Raw genomic sequence first — 20,566 nt, forward strand, 5'->3', positions numbered from 1 at the left:
AGCTGCCACATAGGCAGATCTCACTAGCGACATCGCTGGGGACGGGGGTCGCTACTTACCTGTCACACCAGGCGATCCTGCGTCCTCCCGCCCGGCTCCACGCGTCGCTCGTCCTCACAGGAGGAAGCGCCACAGGAAGCTGACGACGAGAAACAGTCCTGAACGTTCTCGCGCGATCAGCGATAACCAGCGGGGGAGCGGTCGGAGGTAAGTATCAGACACAGAGATATCGCTAGCAATATCGCTATAACGTTACTAGTTATAGCGATATTGCTAGCGATATCTCTTAGTGTGACATGCCCTTAAGTCCTTCTGTCCATCTTCTGAGCATGCTCATGAGATGATCTCCCATTGGAGATTGGGAGTCATGTGCTCAGGTCCTGCTTCAGATCTCATTGGTCCAGCTCAGAGATCTGGAGGCTTCCGGAAGGTCCCAGCTGCTATAAAAGGCGCGAATGGCTTTTCCGCCATGTGCTAGTATAGTCATACTTGCTGCTGTGTGAATGAGGATGGATGCATGATTCTGGTGAATGACTCATTTGAAACCCCTACCCTCTGACATTATGTTTGTGGTTAGAGACTGAGCTTAGTTCCAGCGCCAGCGTGCCTCAGCTTCATCATCCACAGTTGCTAGCATCCGACATTGCGCTTGCGTACTAGCATTGTCATGTAGCAGCAGTGTCCCAAGCCGTGCTGCAGTTGCAGCACTCCTTGGCATCCGCAGTTGCCACGTCGCAGACACGGTAGGTCTAGAGGGTCCTTGGCTCTGCTCCTGTGACCTGATACCGTGTTTGCAACTATCCTGAGCATTGTGACTTTAACAGGCTCAGCCCTATTGTATTTGTCTTGTGATTGACGTCTCTGTGACTCAACAGAGATTGCTCTGCGCACCTGGGTGAAGTTTAACCCCGTGCGCACCTCTGACATTTTGCTACTGCCACCACTTAGCAGCGGTTATATCACCTACTGCACGGTGGACCCAGAGCGGCGAGCGCACTTTATTAGTTTTTTATTTAGTGCATTCCGCCGTTCCTAACATTATACTAGTGCCAGGGTCTGGCTAGTGATGGCAGAACAGCAGCAACTGTTACAGTGCATTCGGCAGCTTGAGGGCCGGTTGGCCACTCTTGAGAGGGCTCTCTCAGCTGCGCAATCCACCGAAGCTGCTGTACAGGCAATTACAGACACAGTTTCACGTATGTCCGCGCCCTCCCTCGCACCGACAGTTACCCGCCTCCCGTTGCCTGATAAATTTTCTGGCTATGGCGCCTCCTGTAGGGGTTTCATCAGCCAGTGCTCTATTCAGCTGGAGCTACTGGCTGCGCGATTCCCTATGGAGCGGGCCAAGGTGGGGTTTATTGTTTCCCTCCTGTCGGGCAAGGCGTTGGAGTGGGCTACGCCACTGTGGGAGCGTGGTGACCCAGAGGTCCGGACTGCTGCTCAATTTTTAACAGCTATTAAGCAAGTCTTCCTCGGTCCATGGGTCACGCACGACACCTCTCTTCAGCTTCTTGCTTTAACTCAGGGTTCTCTCTCGATTAGTCAGTATGCCGTCTGTTTTCGGACACTGGCTTCCGAGCTGGTGTGGTCTGACAAAGCCCTCATCCCTGTGTTTTGGAGAGGTTTGACGGAGCATGTTAAAGATGCTCTCTCCACCAGAGAGGTTCCTGCAAGTTTGGAAGAGCTGATTGCCATTGCCACCCGCATTGACCTCCGTTTTTCGGAGCGCGGTATGGAGCGTGCTCAATCCAAGCAGAAGGTTACCTCAGCTCCCAATTTTTTTGAGCCTCTGGAACAACCCGAGCCAGAGATTCCACTCCCGGAGCCCATGGAGGTGTCTCGCGCCATTCTTGAGGTGCGTCCGGCACAAAACTCCATTTGCGGTTGCCACCATCAACACGCTGTTTCCCAGGACAACAGTGCCCCGAAATGGCCAAATTCTGTGCTGCCGGGTAAGACCTTTGTTCCTCCCCGCCATCGGCCGAGCGTTCTCGCATGGGCACACTCGTCTAGGATGGGTGGTCATTGCGGCTGTATGCAGACCACAAAACTCCTGGCAAGGTCTTACTGTTGGCCGCATAGGGCTCGGGATGTTAAAAAATATATTCAGGCCTGTGCCTTTTGTTCCCGGAGTAGCCTCCTTAAACGAAGAGTGGCGACGTCCGCCGACACACGTCGGTGTTCCACTTTCACTTCTGCTCCCGTTGTCTCCCACGTGTCCCTTCTCAAACCTGTCGATCTTGCCACCCCTGATGCCTTCCACGTGTCCCAGGTTTCTCTGTCACCTACCGGGACATCAGACTTGCCTTCAGACTAGTCTGAAGCCTATACCTCTGATGGGCACAAGCTGGTGGATCGGAAGGCTCGGGGAGAAGGGGGCCCTAGGGGGGGGGTAATGTTAGGTGTCAGATTCCTACGTTGGCTCTGCAGGAATCCAGACCCTCACATTCTGCAGTCTCCTGCTGTTTATCTACTGCAGAGGAGATTGCAGAGGAGATTGCCTTGCAGCAAATCTCTCCAGAGGCTAAGTCCTTCTGTCCATCTTCTGAGCATGCTCATGAGACGATCTCCCATTGGAGATCGGGAGTCATGTGCTCATGTCCTGCTTCAGATCTCATTGGTCCAGCTCGGAGATCTGGAGGCTTCCGGAAGGTCCCGGCTGCTATAAAAGGCACGCATGGCTGTTCCGCCATGCGCTAGTATAGTCATATTTGCTGCTGTGTGAATGAGGATGGAGGCATGATTCTGGTGAATGACTCTTTTGAAACCCCTACTCTTATGAATGGGTCGCCGCGGAGGAAATAAAAAACAACACACGCTAAGTCTCAGAAAACCAAAGAGGTTGGTAACTATGCAGACTGCAGACCCCTGATCCTAACCACGCAACTAGTAGCAGTCGTGGAGCGTTCCTACGGTGGTCCTAGATGACTCGTCACAACTGGAGAGCTAAATAAGCCTAAAGCAGGAAAAGAGGAAAAGTAACTGCCCCAGAGCAGACCCCAAAGGAAAGACAACCCCCCACATGTATTGATGGTGAAACAAGATGTAAACACAAACAAAGGCAGGAAAATAGGCTGAGCAAACGATGGGGCCAAACTAACTAGAAAGGACAGGAAAGGAAAGAAACTGTCTGCAATCTGCCAAAAACCCTACCAAAAATAATGTCCAACACAACTGATAGCAAAATTAACCCTGAAGTCACTAGACTTCTCCCACTATATCAGCACTCTGAAATATTCTGAGACAGAGCAAAAAGAGGCCAATCTAATAAGGGACAAAAAAAGGCAAATTGGCAAATACAGATAAATAAGAGTGGAAATTTCATTACAGCCAAGCCGGGCTGGCTGACCACCCAAAAAACTGAATTGACCAACAAGAGCAAGTGTGAACATTAGCAAAAACAAACTTAACTTGAGAAGACTGGAACAGAGCTGAGTCCAAGACCTGAGAAGCAGACTGAATCACCAGCACAAGGAAAGGGCGTCGGCTGTCTTATATCCAGTCTGATACTCCAGACATCCAATCATTATCTTCCTCACCAGGTTGCATACCACTACCAATTATACCAACCTCACTACCTCCTGTCACCACCAGAGGGAGAACGGAAGGAGAACTCTCAACTGGTGGAGCAGAAAATGAGCTCATAACACCCTACCCTCTGATATTACGTTTGTGGCTAGGAATTGAGTTTAGTTCCAGCTCCAGCATGCCTCTGCTTCATCATCCACAGTTGCTAGCATCCGACATTGCGCTTGCATACTAGCATTGTCGTGTAGCGGCAGTGTCCCACGCCGCGCTGCAGTTGCAGCACTCCTTGGCATCCGCAGTTGCGACATCGCACACACGGTAGATCTAGAGGGAAGCAGTCCCGCTGTCCTTGGCTCTGCTCCTGTGACCTGATACCATGTGTGCAACTATCCTGAGCACTGTGACTTTAACAGGTTCAGCCCTATTGTATTTGTGTTGTGTTTGGTGTCTCTTTGACTCAACAGAGATTGCTCTGCGCACCTGGGTGAAGTTTAACCCCGTGCACACCTCCACCATTTTGCTCCTGCCACCACTTAGCAGCGGTTATATCACCTACTGCACGGTGGACCCCGAGCGGCGAATGCACTTTATTAGTTTTTTATTTAGTGCGTTCCGCTGTTCCTAACACACTGTTTGGGTGCACGGCAGGGCTCGGAAGGGAAAGAGCGCTATTTGACTTTTTGAATGGAAAATTAGCTCCAATTGTTAGCTGACACCATGTCGCGTTTGCAGAGCCCCTGATGTTCCTAAACAGTGGAAACCCCCCACAAGTCACCCTATTTTGGAAACTAGACCCCTCAAGGAGCTTATCTAGATGTGTATTGAGCACTTTGAACCCTCAAGTGCTTCACAGAAGTTTATAAACGCAGAGCCATGAAAATAAAAAATCATTTTTTTTCCCTCAAAAATGATTTTTTAGCAGGCTACTTTTTATTTTCCCAAGGGTAACAGGATAAATTGGACCCCAAAAGTTGTTGTCCAGTTTGTCCTGAGTAAGCTGGTACCCCATATGTGGTCATAAATCACTGTTTGGGCGCACGGCAGGGCTCAGAAGGGAAGGAGCGCCATTTGTCTTTTTGAATGGAAAATTAGCTCCAATCGTTAGCGGACACCATGTCGTGTTTGGAGAGCCCCTGTGTGTCTAAACTTTGGAGCTCCCCAACAAATGACCCCATTTTGGAAACTAGACCTCGTAAGGAACTTATCTAGATGCATAGTGAGCACTTTGAACCCCCATTTACTTCACAGAAGTTTATGACGCAGAGCCGTGACAATAAAAATATTTTTTTTCCTCAAGAAATGATTTTTTAGCCCTCTATTTTTTATTTTCACAATGGTAACAGGAGAAATTGGACCCCAAAAATTGTTGTTCAGTTTGTCTTGAGTACGCTGGTACCCCATATGTGGGGGGGAACCACTGTTCGGGCACCCGTTGGGGCTTGGAAGGGAAGTAGTGATGTTTTGAAATGCCTACTTTGATGGAATGGTCTGCGGGCGTCATGTTACGTTTGCAGAGCCCCTGATGTTCCTAAACAGTGGAAACCCCCCACAAGTGACCCTATTTTTGAAACTAGACCCCCCAAGGAACTTATATAGATGTGTGGTGAGCACTTTGAACCCCCAAGTGCTTCACAGAAGTTTATAACGCAGAGCCGTGAAAATTAAAAATCATTTTTTTTCCACAAAAATAATTTTTTAGCCCCCAATTTTTTATTTTCCAAAGGATAACAGGAGAAATTAGGCCCCCAAACTTGTTGTGCAATTTTTACTGAGTACACTGTTACCCCAATTGTGATTCATAGTGATCAAAATGAATGAATGAGAATCTGCAGGGTTTGCAGATTCAGGCGGGCATTTTCCAAGATGGCGGCGCCCATGAAGCAGGACGGCGGGACACCGGGAGCTAGAGCGGGACATCAGAGGTACCGGGGGGGTGAGGGGGGGTCAGAAGGTGGGGGGAGCGGAGAGAAGAGGGAGGGGAGCTGATGATGACGGCGGCGGCACATTGCCGCCGTCAGTCGGTTTCGGGGGCCGATCGGCCCTGTGAGTCAGTGTGGGGGGGTCGGATCTGGGTCTCCAGCCATGTCTGATGCTACTGCAGCATCGGCCATGGCTGGATTGTAATATTTCATCAATTTTCATTGATGAAATATTACTATCGCTCTGATTGGCTGTTTCACTTTTAACAGCCAATCAGAGCGATCGTAGCCATGGGGGGGGCGAAGCCACCCCCCCGGGGTGAAGTACAAAGCCCCCTGTATCTGCTGGTCGGATGACCTTTCATTGACCCCGTTCACCCAACCCGCAGGGGGGCTTTGAAGTCATGACACAGCATATGCGTCATTGGTCAGAATGGCACCAACTTTCATGATGCATACGCTGTGTCATTGGTCGGGAAGGGGTTAAAGGTGTATTCCCATATACCAGAATGTGGGTCAAATACCAGGATGGGGTCAAATACCAGGATGGGGGCCAAATACCAGGATGGGGGCCAAATACCAGGATTCACTATATGGGGCCATTATACTATGGAGTACTGTGTGATGAACGAAGGATGTCTTTTTAAGGATAACATCAGAAATATGTCAGAAATGAGCCAGAAGTGACCAGAAGGTACGACTAACCGCTGTGTTTACATGTACTAAATTTCTTTTGACTTCACAATAACTCTCACCATGCTGACATATGCTCTAACAGTTTTGGCTCCATTACTCCTCACACTCCTTTGCTATCCGCAAACCCCAGCACCCACTACCCAAATAATAATCTCCCCTTCTCACTTGCCTCCCCACCTGACCTCTTCTGCTGACCTGCTCCTCGACCTCAGAGCTCTCCTAATAAAACACAAAACAAGCCACCCACCCTATTCTCCCACATGCTCTACCTCTCTCTGCTTCTCCTCACTGCCATCTACACCATCTACTCACTTTCTCATCCCTGTTCTCCTCTCCTGGCACCCATGTCCAGCAACATGCGCACCCCTGCAGAAACCTTGCACACCTAGACACCCACACTCTCTTTGACTCTATTCTATCACTGTCCTCCATATCTTCACTCCACGACACTGCCACTGCCACTAGTTTCTACAATGTCACTCTTGCATCAGCCATCGACTCGGTCACCCCTGTCATGCATAACAGAGTGCGACGAATCAATAGACAACCCTGGCACAATAGCATCACTAAAAAGCTTCGGCAAGCATCCAGAATTGCAGAGCGGCACTGGAAGAAAACACATTCGCAAGACGACTTCACTTCACTCAAACAAGCAACACTTGCATTCAAATCTGTCCTCACCTCTGCTAAACAGGCCTACTTTACATCCCTTGTATCTTTGTATCTTCCTTACCCCACAACTCCAAACAGTCGTTCAATACTTTTAACTCCCTCCACCACTGCCCCCTCCGACTGCCCTAATCTCTTCCGAGGACTTTGCCGCACACTTCAAAAACAAGATAAACCAAACACGGCAAGTCCTTATTGCTCAACCACGACAACCCCTTTGCACACCAGACCAATGCCCAAACCCCATAACCTCCCTATCTAACATCACTGAAGGGGAGCTTGCTCATCTTCTCTCCAAATCACACCTCACCACTTGTGCACTTGACCCTATCCCATCCCACCTCCTCCCAAACATCACCACCACTCTTATCCCATCCATAACCCACCTCTTCAACCTATCACTAACTTCTGGTACCTTCACTTCTGCTTTCAAACATGCCACAATCATGTCTATTCTTAAAAAAGCCAACCCTCCACCCAACAGCCACGTCCAGCTATTTCCCAGTATCGCTGCTCCCATTCACTTCTAAACTCCTGGAACAGCATGTCCACGCTGAACTTTCCTCCCACCTTTCATCTAACTTGCTTTTTGACAATCTACAATCTGGTTTCCGTCCCCATCATTCCACTGAGACAGCCCTGACCAAAATTACCAACGACCTACTTACAGCCAAGTCTAACGGACAATACTCTATACTCCTCCTTCTAGACCTGTCCTCTGCTTTCGACAAAGTTGACCACTGCCTCCTACTACATATCCTCTCCTCCTTTGACATCAAAGACCTCACCCTATCCTGGATCTCCTCATACCTTTCCAACCGCACATTCAGCGTCTCCCACTCCCACACTACCTCCTCATCCCACCCTCTCTCTGTTGGAGCCCCCCAAGGCTATGTTCTAGGACCCCTACTCTTCTCAATCTATACACTTGGCCTGGGGCAACTCAAAGTCCCATGGATTTCAGTACCTCCTTTATGCCGATGATACTCAGATCTACCTCTCTGGCCCAGACGTCACCTCTCTGCTGTCCAGAATCATGGAGAGTCAATCAACCATATCCTTCTTCTTCTGCTCTCGCTTCCTCAAGCTCAATGTGGACAAATCTGAACTGATCATCTTTCCCCCATCTCACAGATCTTCCTTACCTATCTATAACAATTGACAATATCACGCTTTCCCCCGTACCAGAGGTCTGCTGACTCAAAGTTACCCTTGACTTTGCCCTGTCCTTCAAACTGCACATCCAAGCTCTTTCCACCTCCTGTCGCCTCCAGCTCAAAAATATTTCCATAATCGTCCCTACCTAAAATGCTTGTGCATGCCCTCATAATCTCCCGCCTCGACTATTGCAACATCCTTTTCTGTGGCCTCCTTGCTAGCACCCTCACACCTCTCCAGTCCATCCTTAACTCTGCCGCCCGACTAATTCATCTCTCTCCTCGCTACTCCTCCGCTTCTCCCCTCTGCAAATCTCTTCACTGCTCCCATTCCCTCAGCGTATCCAATTCAAATTACTAATACTGTCCTACAAGGCCATCTACAACCTGTCTCCACCATATATCTCTAAACTAATCTCCTGATATCTTCCCTCACGTAATCTCTGGTCCTCAAGACCTCCTTCTCTCCTCACCAAACCACCTCCAAGACTTCTCCCGAATATCCCCCATCCTTTGGAATTCTTTGCCCCAACACGTCCGACTATCAACCACATTCGGATCCTTCAGATGTAACCTGAAAACCCATCTCTTCAGGAAAGCTTACAGCCTGCAATAATCCCTGCTGCCTCCCCACCACTACTGGAGCTACTGCCTCACCATCACTGGAGCTGCTGCAACCCCCCAACCTACTGTCTCCTTCCCCACCATCCTGTAGAATGTAAGCCCGAAATGGCAGGGTCCTCTCTCCCCTCTATATCAGTCTGTGATTGTTAGTTTGTTTACTGTAAGTGATATCTGTAATTTGTATGTAACCACCTTCTCATGCGCAGCACCATGGAATCAATGGTGCTATATAAATAAATAATAATAATAATAATTAATAATGAACATTATAGTGTGTGACACTATATGGGGATATTATACTTTGGGGCATTATATGAGTCCATTATATTTTTGTTGCACTATATGGGGTCATTATACTGTGGATCACTATGTGGGGCTACAATACACTCTGTTCGGAGCCATTGGATTTTGCCTATGCAGCTTCATTTTCTGATTAAAGCTCCATAGCCTTTGGATGTCATATTTGGGAATCATCGTAGGAATGCCATGAACTACGTCAGACCAGCTTGGAATTTTTGATTTTCTAATAAATTGGTGAACGATGGTCAGTGTCTTGTGTTTATTTCTATCCAAGTGCATGAAGCGGGGTCACATATTACACTACTACTCCCATAGAAGTTGGCCAAGTGGGGTCACTCATTAGAACAATGCTCGAATAGAAGTGGAAGAATCGGGGTCACACATTACACCACTGCTCCCAATAGAAGTGGACAGAGCGGGGTCACACATTACACCACTGCTCCAATAGAAGTTTAAATCATGGGGTCACACATTACACCAGTGTTCCCATAGAAGTGGAAAGAGTGTTATCACACATTACACCAGTGCTCACATAGAAGTGGAAGAAGTGGGGTCACACATTACACCACTGCTCCCATAGAAGCTAATGGAGCGGGATCACACATTGCACCACTGCTCTCATTGAATTGGATGGAGCGGGGTTATACATTACACCATTTCTCTCATATAAGTGGATGAAGCAGGGTCACACATTACAAACATTAGATACTGCATATCTAATCCTATCCTGTGTGATACACTACACTGAGCTTAATATCTAATCCCATCATGTGATTCACTACACTTAGCCCTGTACCTAATCCCAGCATGTATTACTCTAAGCGTATCTAATCGCGCATGTGATACACTTCACATATTTAACCCCAGCTTATGATACACCATCTGCCAGAATGGGTGCTGTCTGGCTTCGGTGACACCGTTTTCTTGTCAGTATCATTTTGCTGTCACCAACAAAATGGCTCCGCACTGTGATCCTAATCTTTATCCTTTCTTATCCTTCTACAAACACCCAGAAGAGGAGGGAAAGGGGAGACACTACACACATGTGTGCAGACCCCGCCCACATTTACTGCAGTTGTAATGTGAGCTAGTTGTACACAAGGTTTTCTTGGCAAATTTCAGGAGCAACTTCCACTAGTATTTAAAATAGTGTTAATATCAAACCTTTTTAAATTAAAAACAAATTACAATATTGAAAAAAAAATTGAAAACATTAATACTTCACAATATTTTAATTGTTGAAAAAACATATTTTATGACACCATCCCTTTAAGTAAATAGGACTGACTGCAGTGCCTTGCACAAGAGGGTGGATTGAGGAGTGCCAATATACAGGGAAAAACAGTAAAAGAGCCAATGGTCCAAATCAGGGTTGCTGACCATTATTTTGTTTGGGTTAGTGGGGGTTTCTCAGAGATTATAAACTGATGGCATTTCCTGGTTACTTACCATCACTTTTTAAGAACCATTTAAGGAATGGAATCATTTCTTTGCTTTTTATCAGTGCATTTGTCACTCACAGCCAAAAGTCCCGGCATTGAGGTCACACTTAGGTTCAAGACATATCTGGGCATGCGTGTTGTAAGGTGTTATGTCACAGGGCTGTAAGGTCATAGTGATACTGTGATGTCACTATGTGCTCCACGACCTTAGGACATGCACTCCAGTCAAGGATTTTCAGCTGCAACTAGGCCTTAGGCGACTCTGCAAATGTACAGGATTGTCCTAGTCATCGTTGTGGCCAGAAATCCCAGTCTAGTGAAGATGCAGCATTCGGCAGTGTAAGAAAATGTGACGAAGACCATACAGGGAGAAGTGAGCTGTATAGGTGAGGGGTGAGGTCAGTATCAGATGTTTTTTTCCCCTACGTCTTATATTTGATATGTCTCCATTCCCCTGAGCATTATAAGGGACATTCAATTTATGAAGAATAAAGTTGCAACAAATTAAATAATTAATATTGTCAGATCGACTTATTTCTTGTCCCTATGGGATAGTAAATATGCTCATTTTATACATTCTTGGATGAGGTTTATTTCACTATTTGACTTTGAATTCATTAAAATGATTCAAATTTACTCAAACGAAATTTTAACTTTTTAAAAACAAATTTTGGAAAACCAAATTCAGTTTTGTTAAAGGAATTTACTATACATGTAAAATCAATAAACCCCAGCACAATGTTAGTGCTGATAGGGCAGTGACTTTACAAATTATAAAAAATAACTTATACTGTAATACTAGTACTGCATTATCAGTACAGTTTCTGAGATTATGAGCGCATGTTCAATGGTCCAGTATGGGCTTATGTGGGTGCATTCTAAATGTTTCTCTATGATAGTGACATATGCTAGCACTTCCAACTTTTCCTGGGGCTACACTTTGTTTAAAACTAGTCAAGGGATGAAGAAAGGGCAGTGTTCCCAGCTTGATCAGACCTGCACAACAGAGAACACTGGGAACTGCACTGTCATGGCTTAAAAAAAATGTTGGATGGTAGAAAAGCAGCCCCAATCAAGTTTCAAAGAAATTCAAGCTGTTCTGCAGGCTCAGGGTGCATCAATGTCAGCCTGAACTATCTGTGTTATGATTGAGTCACCGTAGGAGGCAGACACAAAAATAGAAGCTACGTCCAGAAAACCAGAGAAGTTGGCAACTATCAGATTGCAGACCCCTGAACCTATCAACACAACTAGCAGTAGCCGTGGGGGGTTCCTACGATGCCCTAGACCCCTCGATCACAGCCGGAGCGCTAAATAGCCTAAAGACAGAAAAGGAAATCTAAACTGCCCCAGAGCAGACCCCAAAGTAAAAGGCAGCCCCCAACATATAATGACGGTGAAGCAAGATGAAAAAACACACACCGATAGAAAGATAGGCTGAGCAAACGATGGGGCCCAAGCTAGCTAAACAGAACAGGAAAGGAAGGTTGCTGTCTGCAATCTGCCAAAACCCTATCAAAGACATAAGCCAACAAGCTGATATGAAAAAGACCCTGAAGCAGCTAGGCTTCAAAAACTAAATCAGCACTCAGGTATTTTCAGAAGACAGAGCTAAAGGAATTCAGCACACCCCAGCAGGGAATGGCAGAAATCCAGAAAAACAAAGCAAAACAAAGTCTAAGCACAAATGCAAATGGCCGAGCAGAAAACTTAGCTTTAGAGGAGCAGGAATTCAGACTGGTCTCCAAGGATCCCACAGAGAAATCACCCGCAGGGCAGAAGGGCGTCGGCAGCCTTATATCCAGTCAGTAACTCCACTCAGCCAGTCATCATCATCAGACTCAGGTGTTTGATAATCAGGCTCACTATCTTTCTTTACCAGAAGAGGGAGTTCCTCGGGCCTCAGTAGTGAAGGGGAAAATGAACTTACAACATATCTGTCAACATTTTAATGAAATTAAACAGTACCTCCCCCTTGAGGAGGGGTCACCGAACCCTCAACTACGCCACCAGGGCGATCAGGGTGAGCCCGATGAAAGGCACGCACCAATCTTTTGGCATGAATATCAGAGGCAGAGACCCAAGAATTATCCTCCTGACCATAATCCTTCCACTTAACCAAATACTGGAGTCTCCGTCTAGCCAGACGGGAATCCAGTACTTTCTCTACCTCATATTCCATGTTACCTTCAACCAATACAGTGTCTGGAGGTGCCACCCCCAGAACAACAGGTTCAACAAACCTCTTCAACAAAGATTTATGGAACACATTATGGATTTTAAATGTGACAGGAAGAGCCAAACGAAAAGAGACCGGATTAATAATCTTCAAAATCTTGTAAGGTCCAATAAATCTAGGCTTAAACTTAGGAGAAGCCACCTTCATAGCAATATTTTTTGATGATAACCACACCATATCACCAACCTTAAACTGGGGACCAATGGTCCTATGTCGGTTGGAAAACCGCTGGGCCTTTTCCTGGGAGAGAGATAACTTATCCACCACTTGGTCCCAGATCTGGTGCATTCTCTCCACCACAGTGTCAACACCTGGGCAGGCAGAGGGCTCCACCTGCCCTGAAGAAAATCGAGGATGAAACCCAAAGTTACAAAAAAAAGGTGACATCAAAGTGGCAGAACTAGCTCTATTATTTAAAGCAAATTCGGCCAAGTGCAAAAATGAAACCCAATCATCCTGATCAACAGAAATAAAACATCTCAAATATGACTCCAAGGTCTGGTTTGTTCTCTCTGTCTGCCCATTGGTCTGAGGGTGAAAAGCAGAGGAGAAGGACAACTGAATTCCCAGCTTGGAACAGAAAGTTCTCCAAAATCTAAACACAAACTGGACTCCTCTGTCAGATACAATGTTCTCAGGAATCCCGTGCAAGCGAACCACCTGTTGTAAAAACAGGGGCACCAACTCAGAGGAAGACGGCAACTTAGGGAGTGGTACAAGATGAACCATCTTAAAGAACCTATCACAAATCACCCAAATAACAGTCATCCTTTGAGAGACAGGCATATCAGAGATGAAATCCATTGAAATATGGGTCCATGGCCTCTTGGGGACAGGCAAAGGCATCAACAACCCACTAGAGCGAGAACACGATTTAGACCGGGAGCACGTCCCACAGGACTGCACAAAATTCCTGACATCACGAGACAAGGAGGGCCACCAAAAAGACCGACTCACCAGATCTCTAGTACCAAAAATACCTGGATGACCAGCCAAAGCAGAGCAATAAACTTCAGACATCACTCTCTTCTTCCACTGGTCAGGAACATACAACTTTCCACTGGGACAACGCTCAGGTTTGTCCTCCTGGAACTCTTCCAGAGCACGTCTCAAATCGGGCGTGATGGCAGAAAGAACTACCCCTTCGCCTAAGATGGTAGCAGGCTTGGTCACCACAGGAGAATCAGCAAAGAAGCTCCTAGAGAGGGCGTCTGCCTTGACATTCTTAGTTCCAGGAAGAAAAGAAACCACAAAATCAAAACGTGTAAAAAACAAGGCCCACCCAGCCTGTCTTGTGTTCAAGCGCTTAGCCGACTCTAGGTAAATCAAATTCTTGTGGTCAGTGAGGACCACGACTTGATGCTTAGCTCCCTCCAACCAATGTCTCCACTCCTCAAATGCCCATTTCATGGCCAACAGTTCCCGATTCCCCACATCATAGTTACGTTCAGATGGAGAGAACTTTCGGGAAAAGAAAGCACAGGGATTCATTTTAGATGTTACAGGATCCTTTTGGGACAAAACAGCTCCTGCACCAATCTCAGAAGCATCCACCTCTACCTGGAACGGAAGTGAGACATCAGGTTGCCGCAAAACCGGGGCGGAGGTGAATCTTCGCTTCAGCTCCTGAAAGGAAGAAACAGCCTCCGGAGACCAATTTAACACATCAGCACCCTTCTTAGTCAAATCAGTCAATGGCTTGGCAATACTAGAAAATTTTGCTATAAATTTCCGATAAAAATTAGCAAAACCCAAAAACTTCTGGAGGGCCTTCAAAGAAGTGGGCTGAACCCAATCGTAAATGGCCTGTACCTTGGCCGGGTCCATTTCAATAGTTCACGGGGACAAAATAAATCCCAAAAAAGAAATCCTCTGTACTCCAAAAAGGCATTTAGATCCTTTGACATACAGGGAATTCTCCCTCAAGATTCGGAACACAGTCCGAATATGTTCCACATGAGAATCCCAATCCTTGGAGAAGATCAAAATATCATCCAGATAGATAATCAAAAATTTATCGACAAAATCTCGGAAAATATCGTTCATGAAGCACTGGAAGACAGAAGGGGCATTAGTGAGCCCAAAAGGCATCACCAGGTACTCAAAATGTCCCTCCTGAGTATTAAACGCCGTCTTCCATTCATCCCCATGCTTAATGCGAATAAGAATATACGCCCCCTGAGGTCAAGCTTGGTAAACCAGCAAGCACCTCTAACTCTGGAGAATAGATCAGAAATCAGGGATAACGGATACTGATATTTAACAGTAATTTTGTTGAGGGCACGATAATCAATACAAGGTCTTAATGATCCATCCTTTTTGGCTACAAAAAAAAAAACGGCACCTAAGGGTGACGAGGATGGTCTAATATGACCCTTCTCCAACGCCTCCTTAATATAGGATCGCATAGCCTCGTGCTCGGGTACAGATAGATTGAAGAGCCGACCCTTGGGAAATTTACACGCCGGGCTAAGTTCAATTGCACAATCATAACTCCTATGAGGAGGCAGAGACGCAGACTCATTCTCACTAAATACATCATAAAAGTCCGCCAAATAATCAGGAACATCATGTGACTGAGGAGAGGTGGAAAACACCGGAGCCTCACTAAAGGCACACCGACAACCCCAACTCACCACAGACACAGATTTCCAATCCAAAACTGGATTATGAATTTGTAACCAGGGAAACCCCAGAACAATAGTATCATGCAGATTATGCAACACGAAAAATCTGCAATTTTCTTGATGGTCTGGGGCGACCCACATTACCACCTGGGTCCAAAACTGAGGTTTATTTTTAGCCAAAGGAGTAGCATCAATCCCCCTCAAAGGGATAGGCGTCTGCAGAGGTGTCATCGGAAATCCACAACGTTTAGCAAAATCCAAGTCCATTAGGTTTAGGGCTGCTCCCGAATCCACAAAAGCCTTGGCGGAAAATGTGGACAGGGAGCAGATCAGAGTAATAGCCAGAAGAAACTTAGGTTGAACACCACCAACAGAAAACGTGTGTGCAAAGCGTTTCTCTCGTTTAGGACAGACAGAAATAATATGCGAGGCATCTCCACAGAAAAAACACAACTTATTACACCTTCTGAACTCCTGACGCTGCTCTCTGGAAAAAACTCTATCACATTGCATAGGTTCAGACATTTGTTCAACAGGTGGCAACACCTCTCGTGCAGCTTTGCGTTCGCGCAAACGCTGATCAACCTGAATGGCTAATGACATAGAATCGTCAAGACCAGAGGGAACAGGAAATCCCACCATAGTATCTTTTACGGCTTCTGACAACCCCTTCCGAAAGAGAGCAGCCAAGGCATTATCATTCCAGGTAGTAAGTACTGCCCACTTTCGGAATTTTTGACAGTACAATTCTGCAGAATCACGACCCTGGTTCAATGCCAGCAGGGTCTTTTCAGCCTGATCAATGGCATTAGGTTCGTCATACAACAACCCCAAGGCCTGAAAAAATGCGTTCACATTAGTCAGAATAGGATCATCTGGTTTCAAAGAAAACGCCCAATCCTGGGGATTGCCACGCAGCAAAGAGGTGACAATTTTAACCTGCTGCGCGGAGCTCCCTGATGAGTTAGGCTTCAAGGCAAAAAATAATTTACAATTATTTTTGAAATTCAAAAATTTAGACCGATCCCCAAAAAATACATCAGGTGTAGGAATCTTTGGTTCAGCAGCATGTGAATGAGCAAGGTAGGCGGAAATTCCCCGCACTTCCACAGCGAGCTGCTCCACACGATCAGACAATTTCTTTATCTCCATTGAGAGAAAAAAAATTCCCCCTACGGCCTCAGAGATATAGAGGAAAAAATATACACACTTTTTTTTTTTTTTTTTTTTTACAATTCTTTCCTGCTATAGAGTACCCTAGGATCTGCGGTATGGCGGGTGATTCTGTTATGATTGAGTCACCGTAGGAGGCAGGCACAAAAATAGAAGCTACGTCCAGAAAACCAGAGAAGTTGGCAACTATCAGATTGCAGACCCCTGAACCTATCAACACAACTAGCAGTAGCCGTGGGGGGTTCCTACGATGCCCTAGACCCCTCGATCACAGCCGGAGCGCTAAATAGCCTAAAGACAGAAAAGGAAATCTAAACTGCCCCAGAGCAGACCCCAAAGTAAAAGGCAGCCCCCAACATATAATGACGGTGAAGCAAGATGAAAAAACACACACCGATAGAAAGATAGGCTGAGCAAACGATGGGGCCCAAACTAGCTAAACAGAACAGGAAAGGAAGGTTGCTGTCTGCAATCTGCCAAAACCCTCTCAAAGGCATAAGCCAACAAGCTGATATGAAAAAGACCCTGAAGCAGCTAGGCTTCAAAAACTAAATCAGCACTCAGGTATTTTCAGAAGACAGAGCTAAAGGAATTCAGCACACCCCAGCAAGGAATGGCAGAAATCCAGAAAAACAAAGCAAAACAAAGTCTAAGCACAAATGCAAAAGGCCGAGCAGAAAACTTAGCTTTAGAGGAGCAGGAATTCAGACTGGTCTCCAAGGATCCCACAGAGAAATCACCCGCAGGGCAGAAGGGCGTCGGCAGCCTTATATCCAGTCAGTAACTCCACTCAGCCAGTCATCATCATCAGACTCAGGTGTTTGATAATCAGGCTCACTACCTTTCTTTACCAGAAGAGGGAGTTCCTCGGGCCTCAGTAGTGAAGGGGAAAATGAACTCACAACATATCTGTCAACATTTTAATGAAATTAAATGCTATGGCAGGAGACCAAGGAAGAACACACTGCTGACAAAAATACATAAAAAGCTAGACTGCAGTTTGTCAAAATGTACGTTTTTAAGTCAAAATCCTTTTGGGAAAGCGTCTTGTGAACAGATGTGACTAAGTTAAAGTTTTTTGAGAAAACACATTATTCTACTGTTTACCGAAAATGTAGTGAAGGCTGAGCGTGCAGCTGTGATCAGAGGCATAAAATTTACTTCCAGTCACTGGTGTCAGTGATGACTACTGCTTTCATCAGTCAATACCTGCTGCCACTAATAACAGCGAGAGCAGGAGCAGCTGATGGGAGTATTCATCAGCCGGCAGCTGCACTCTAAATAATTTAAAAAAAACCTGTATTTTTGATAACCAGCTAGGCAAAACTCACAGCTGGAGGCTGCAACCTTCACCTGTCAGCTTCAGCATGGCTGGATAATAGAGAATTAGAGGAGTCCCCACTCTGATTTTTTTAATTATTTAAATAAGTAATAAAAAAAATTAGATGCACAAACGATGTCGCTTTGCCTGACTTTTCTCACTTGCCCTGTAGCGGTGGCAAGTGGGGTTGATATATATGGGGTTGATGTCACCTTTGTATTGTCCGGTGATTGGTTGTCAAAGGTTGGTTGTCTAAAATGGGGGGGACCCAACATTGTTTTTTTAAATTATTTATTTAATCAATTGACAGCATGGGAACTGCGGCTGTCTGACCAGCAGTGATGATTTTACCGCCGATCAGCAGCAGTGTTTGCTGCACTGTCACGCACATGACAGGACGACAAACACCTGGTGTTTGGGGGCAGAACTTGAACAGTAACATGGACATCCTGGTGAAGTCCGTGTTTGATGTCCAGTGCCCGAACAGTAGGTGTTCAGTACGGATGCAGTACTTTACTGTTCAGGTTCATCCATCTCTAGTTGCCATTACTGTGTGCAAGGCATCATGAAATCTGAGGATCACCAAAAGATTTTGGGTCACAAATGTAGTGCCCAGTGTCAGAAAGCTGAGTTTCTGTACTAGATCATAGGTCTTCTAGCAGGACAAAGACCCCAAGCATACTTCAAGAAGCACCAAGAAATGGATAGAAGCAAAGTGCTGAAGAGTTCTGAAGTGGCCAGCAATGAGTCAGGATCTAAATCCCATTGAACACCTGTGGAGAAATCTTAAAATTGCGTTGGGAGAAGGCTCCTTCAAATATGAGAGTCGTGGAGCAGTTTACAAAGCAAGAGTGGTCCAAAATTCCATTTGAGAGGTGTAAGAAGCTTGTTTATGGTAATAGGAAGAGATTTACTGTATTCATTTATTCAAAAGGGTGTCCAACCAAATAATTATGGGGGGGTGCCAACAATTTTGCCCGGTCTATTTCGGAGGTTATGTGTGAAATTATGTCCAATTTGCCTTTTTTCTCTGTTTTATTGTGTTGTTCACAATAATAATACACAGAAGGAAATAAATATATGTATAACAAAACATGGAATTGCAATCCTTTTGTTGGAGAAATACTTCATTTTCTGGAACAATTTCAAGGGTGTCATCACGTTCGGATGTATATTTAGATGAAGTGCAGAGGCAGAGGCAGAGTTACAAAATGTAGGAAAAGATGATTTATCAACAAGAGATCTGATATGACGCATACAGGTAGCATTCTATTCAGTAGTCTATATCCTATATGCCCTTATTAACATTTTTAGACAGGTCAAATGTGGTGACAGATTCCCTTTAAATGGGTGAGATCAGAGTGTTTTTCAATCAGGGCCATTTGTGCTGGACTGTGACTGTTAATGCCAGCCAATACGATCTAATAGAGTGATCACAAACACGGGATGGGAATGGTATGATGAAATTGTAGAGTTAATGGTTCTGGAACACTGGATAGTGCCATATTATAATAATATGATATTGCAGTGATAATTTGCAAATAAAAAAAAATAATACTCACCATATTGATAGCATTTACTGGTCCAATGCTGTTAACATACATGTCCGTATGTATTACTGTTGGTTTAACTGTTAACAAAGAAAGGATAGATTTGAAACTGTGGGTCCACCTTTGGGAACATGTATTTGCATACTTAAATGCATGAATTTCTTATTAAAAACAATTTGGATTTTGTTAAAAAAATTGTGCCACTTGCCTTCTGTAGCCGCTGTGTTAAACTGTCTATTGCAGGCTGCAGAAAAAGTTACCGTAACTAAAAATTCATCTGTGAGCTCATTCTGAGTTTCTAAGTGTTCTATCTGTGTGATCTTGGATTGTAATGCAGGAACTGGCCCCTAGTGTCCTGAAACAAGCGTGACAGCCTCATATAAATATATAACTGTCAAACACGGGTTGGGAGACAAGCGGACTGTCAGTGCATTGTGATCCAAGATCGGACTGATGATCTTTATTTCCTTTTCTTGGCACCTCTCATATGATTTATCACCTTAACGCATATCAAGGGAAACAAATAGCTTGTAAAAGCCATAAGGTGAAAACGTTTTAATGAAATTGAAATGCAGATATATTTTCCAGCTCAAAATAAATGCATTTAGGTTAAAAAATCCCTCTATATCTGTTACTAAAAATTTGTCTATCATGTGCTATACATTTTGGGTAAGGCCTGCGTAATGTAGTGATTTTTTTTAAATGGAGTGTATGTAACTAAATGCAAAAAAATTATATATAACTGTAGGTTGAAATCATTTGCACCAAAAGTAGCTACATTATTACATAGGTGGAGATATGACACATCTATCAATCTCATCTTTCTCAGACATAAATATTTCATCCAAGAATAGAACCTTACTGGATAACTTATCTACAGTTAATCTTATCTTTTGACATTGTCAGGGTGGACACTGACAGCCAAAACCCCTGTGCAGGGTTTGTTTCTAGACCCCCTCTCCATCATGCCCCTAGGTCTATATACTGTACAAACAAGCATATTCATTTTTGGAACACCTATACACAATATAATTAAAATAAGCACACGAGAATGCACAATAAGCACAAATATACAAAATGAATAATAATATTTTACTGTAATTTCTACCAAAGAAAAAAGCTGAAAAGATAGATGAATCTGTAATTGTATAAGATAATCCTTTTGCTGATGTATTTTAACATTTTAATTTTTACTTTTAAGTAATTATCAGTATATGAGGTCATTTTTATTTCATATGATTTTGTATTAAATACAGGAAAAAAATTGTTCACCATTTAACGATCACCAAAAATTAGCAGGTTTATGTATATAACCTGAGAG

The 20,566-nt window shown here is 44.9% G+C and overlaps 1 protein-coding gene across 2 annotated transcripts in view; it reads right to left on the reverse strand.

Annotated features, from left to right (window-relative positions):
• GABRG2 (gamma-aminobutyric acid type A receptor subunit gamma2) overlaps window positions 1-20,566 on the reverse strand; it is a 273,840-nt gene that overhangs the window by 99,378 nt on the left and 153,896 nt on the right. For both annotated transcript variants that reach the window (XM_073581007.1, XM_073581006.1), the window contains exon 3: window positions 19,258-19,325. In XM_073581007.1, coding sequence (XP_073437108.1) covers window positions 19,258-19,325 — 68 coding nt within the window. The remainder of the gene's footprint in view (window positions 1-19,257; window positions 19,326-20,566) is intronic.

The sequence above is a fragment of the Dendrobates tinctorius genome, unplaced genomic scaffold, assembly GCF_039654945.1.
Source record: "Dendrobates tinctorius isolate UK_male_01 unplaced genomic scaffold, ASM3965494v1 ptg000067l, whole genome shotgun sequence".
Taxonomy (NCBI): domain Eukaryota; kingdom Metazoa; phylum Chordata; class Amphibia; order Anura; family Dendrobatidae; genus Dendrobates; species Dendrobates tinctorius.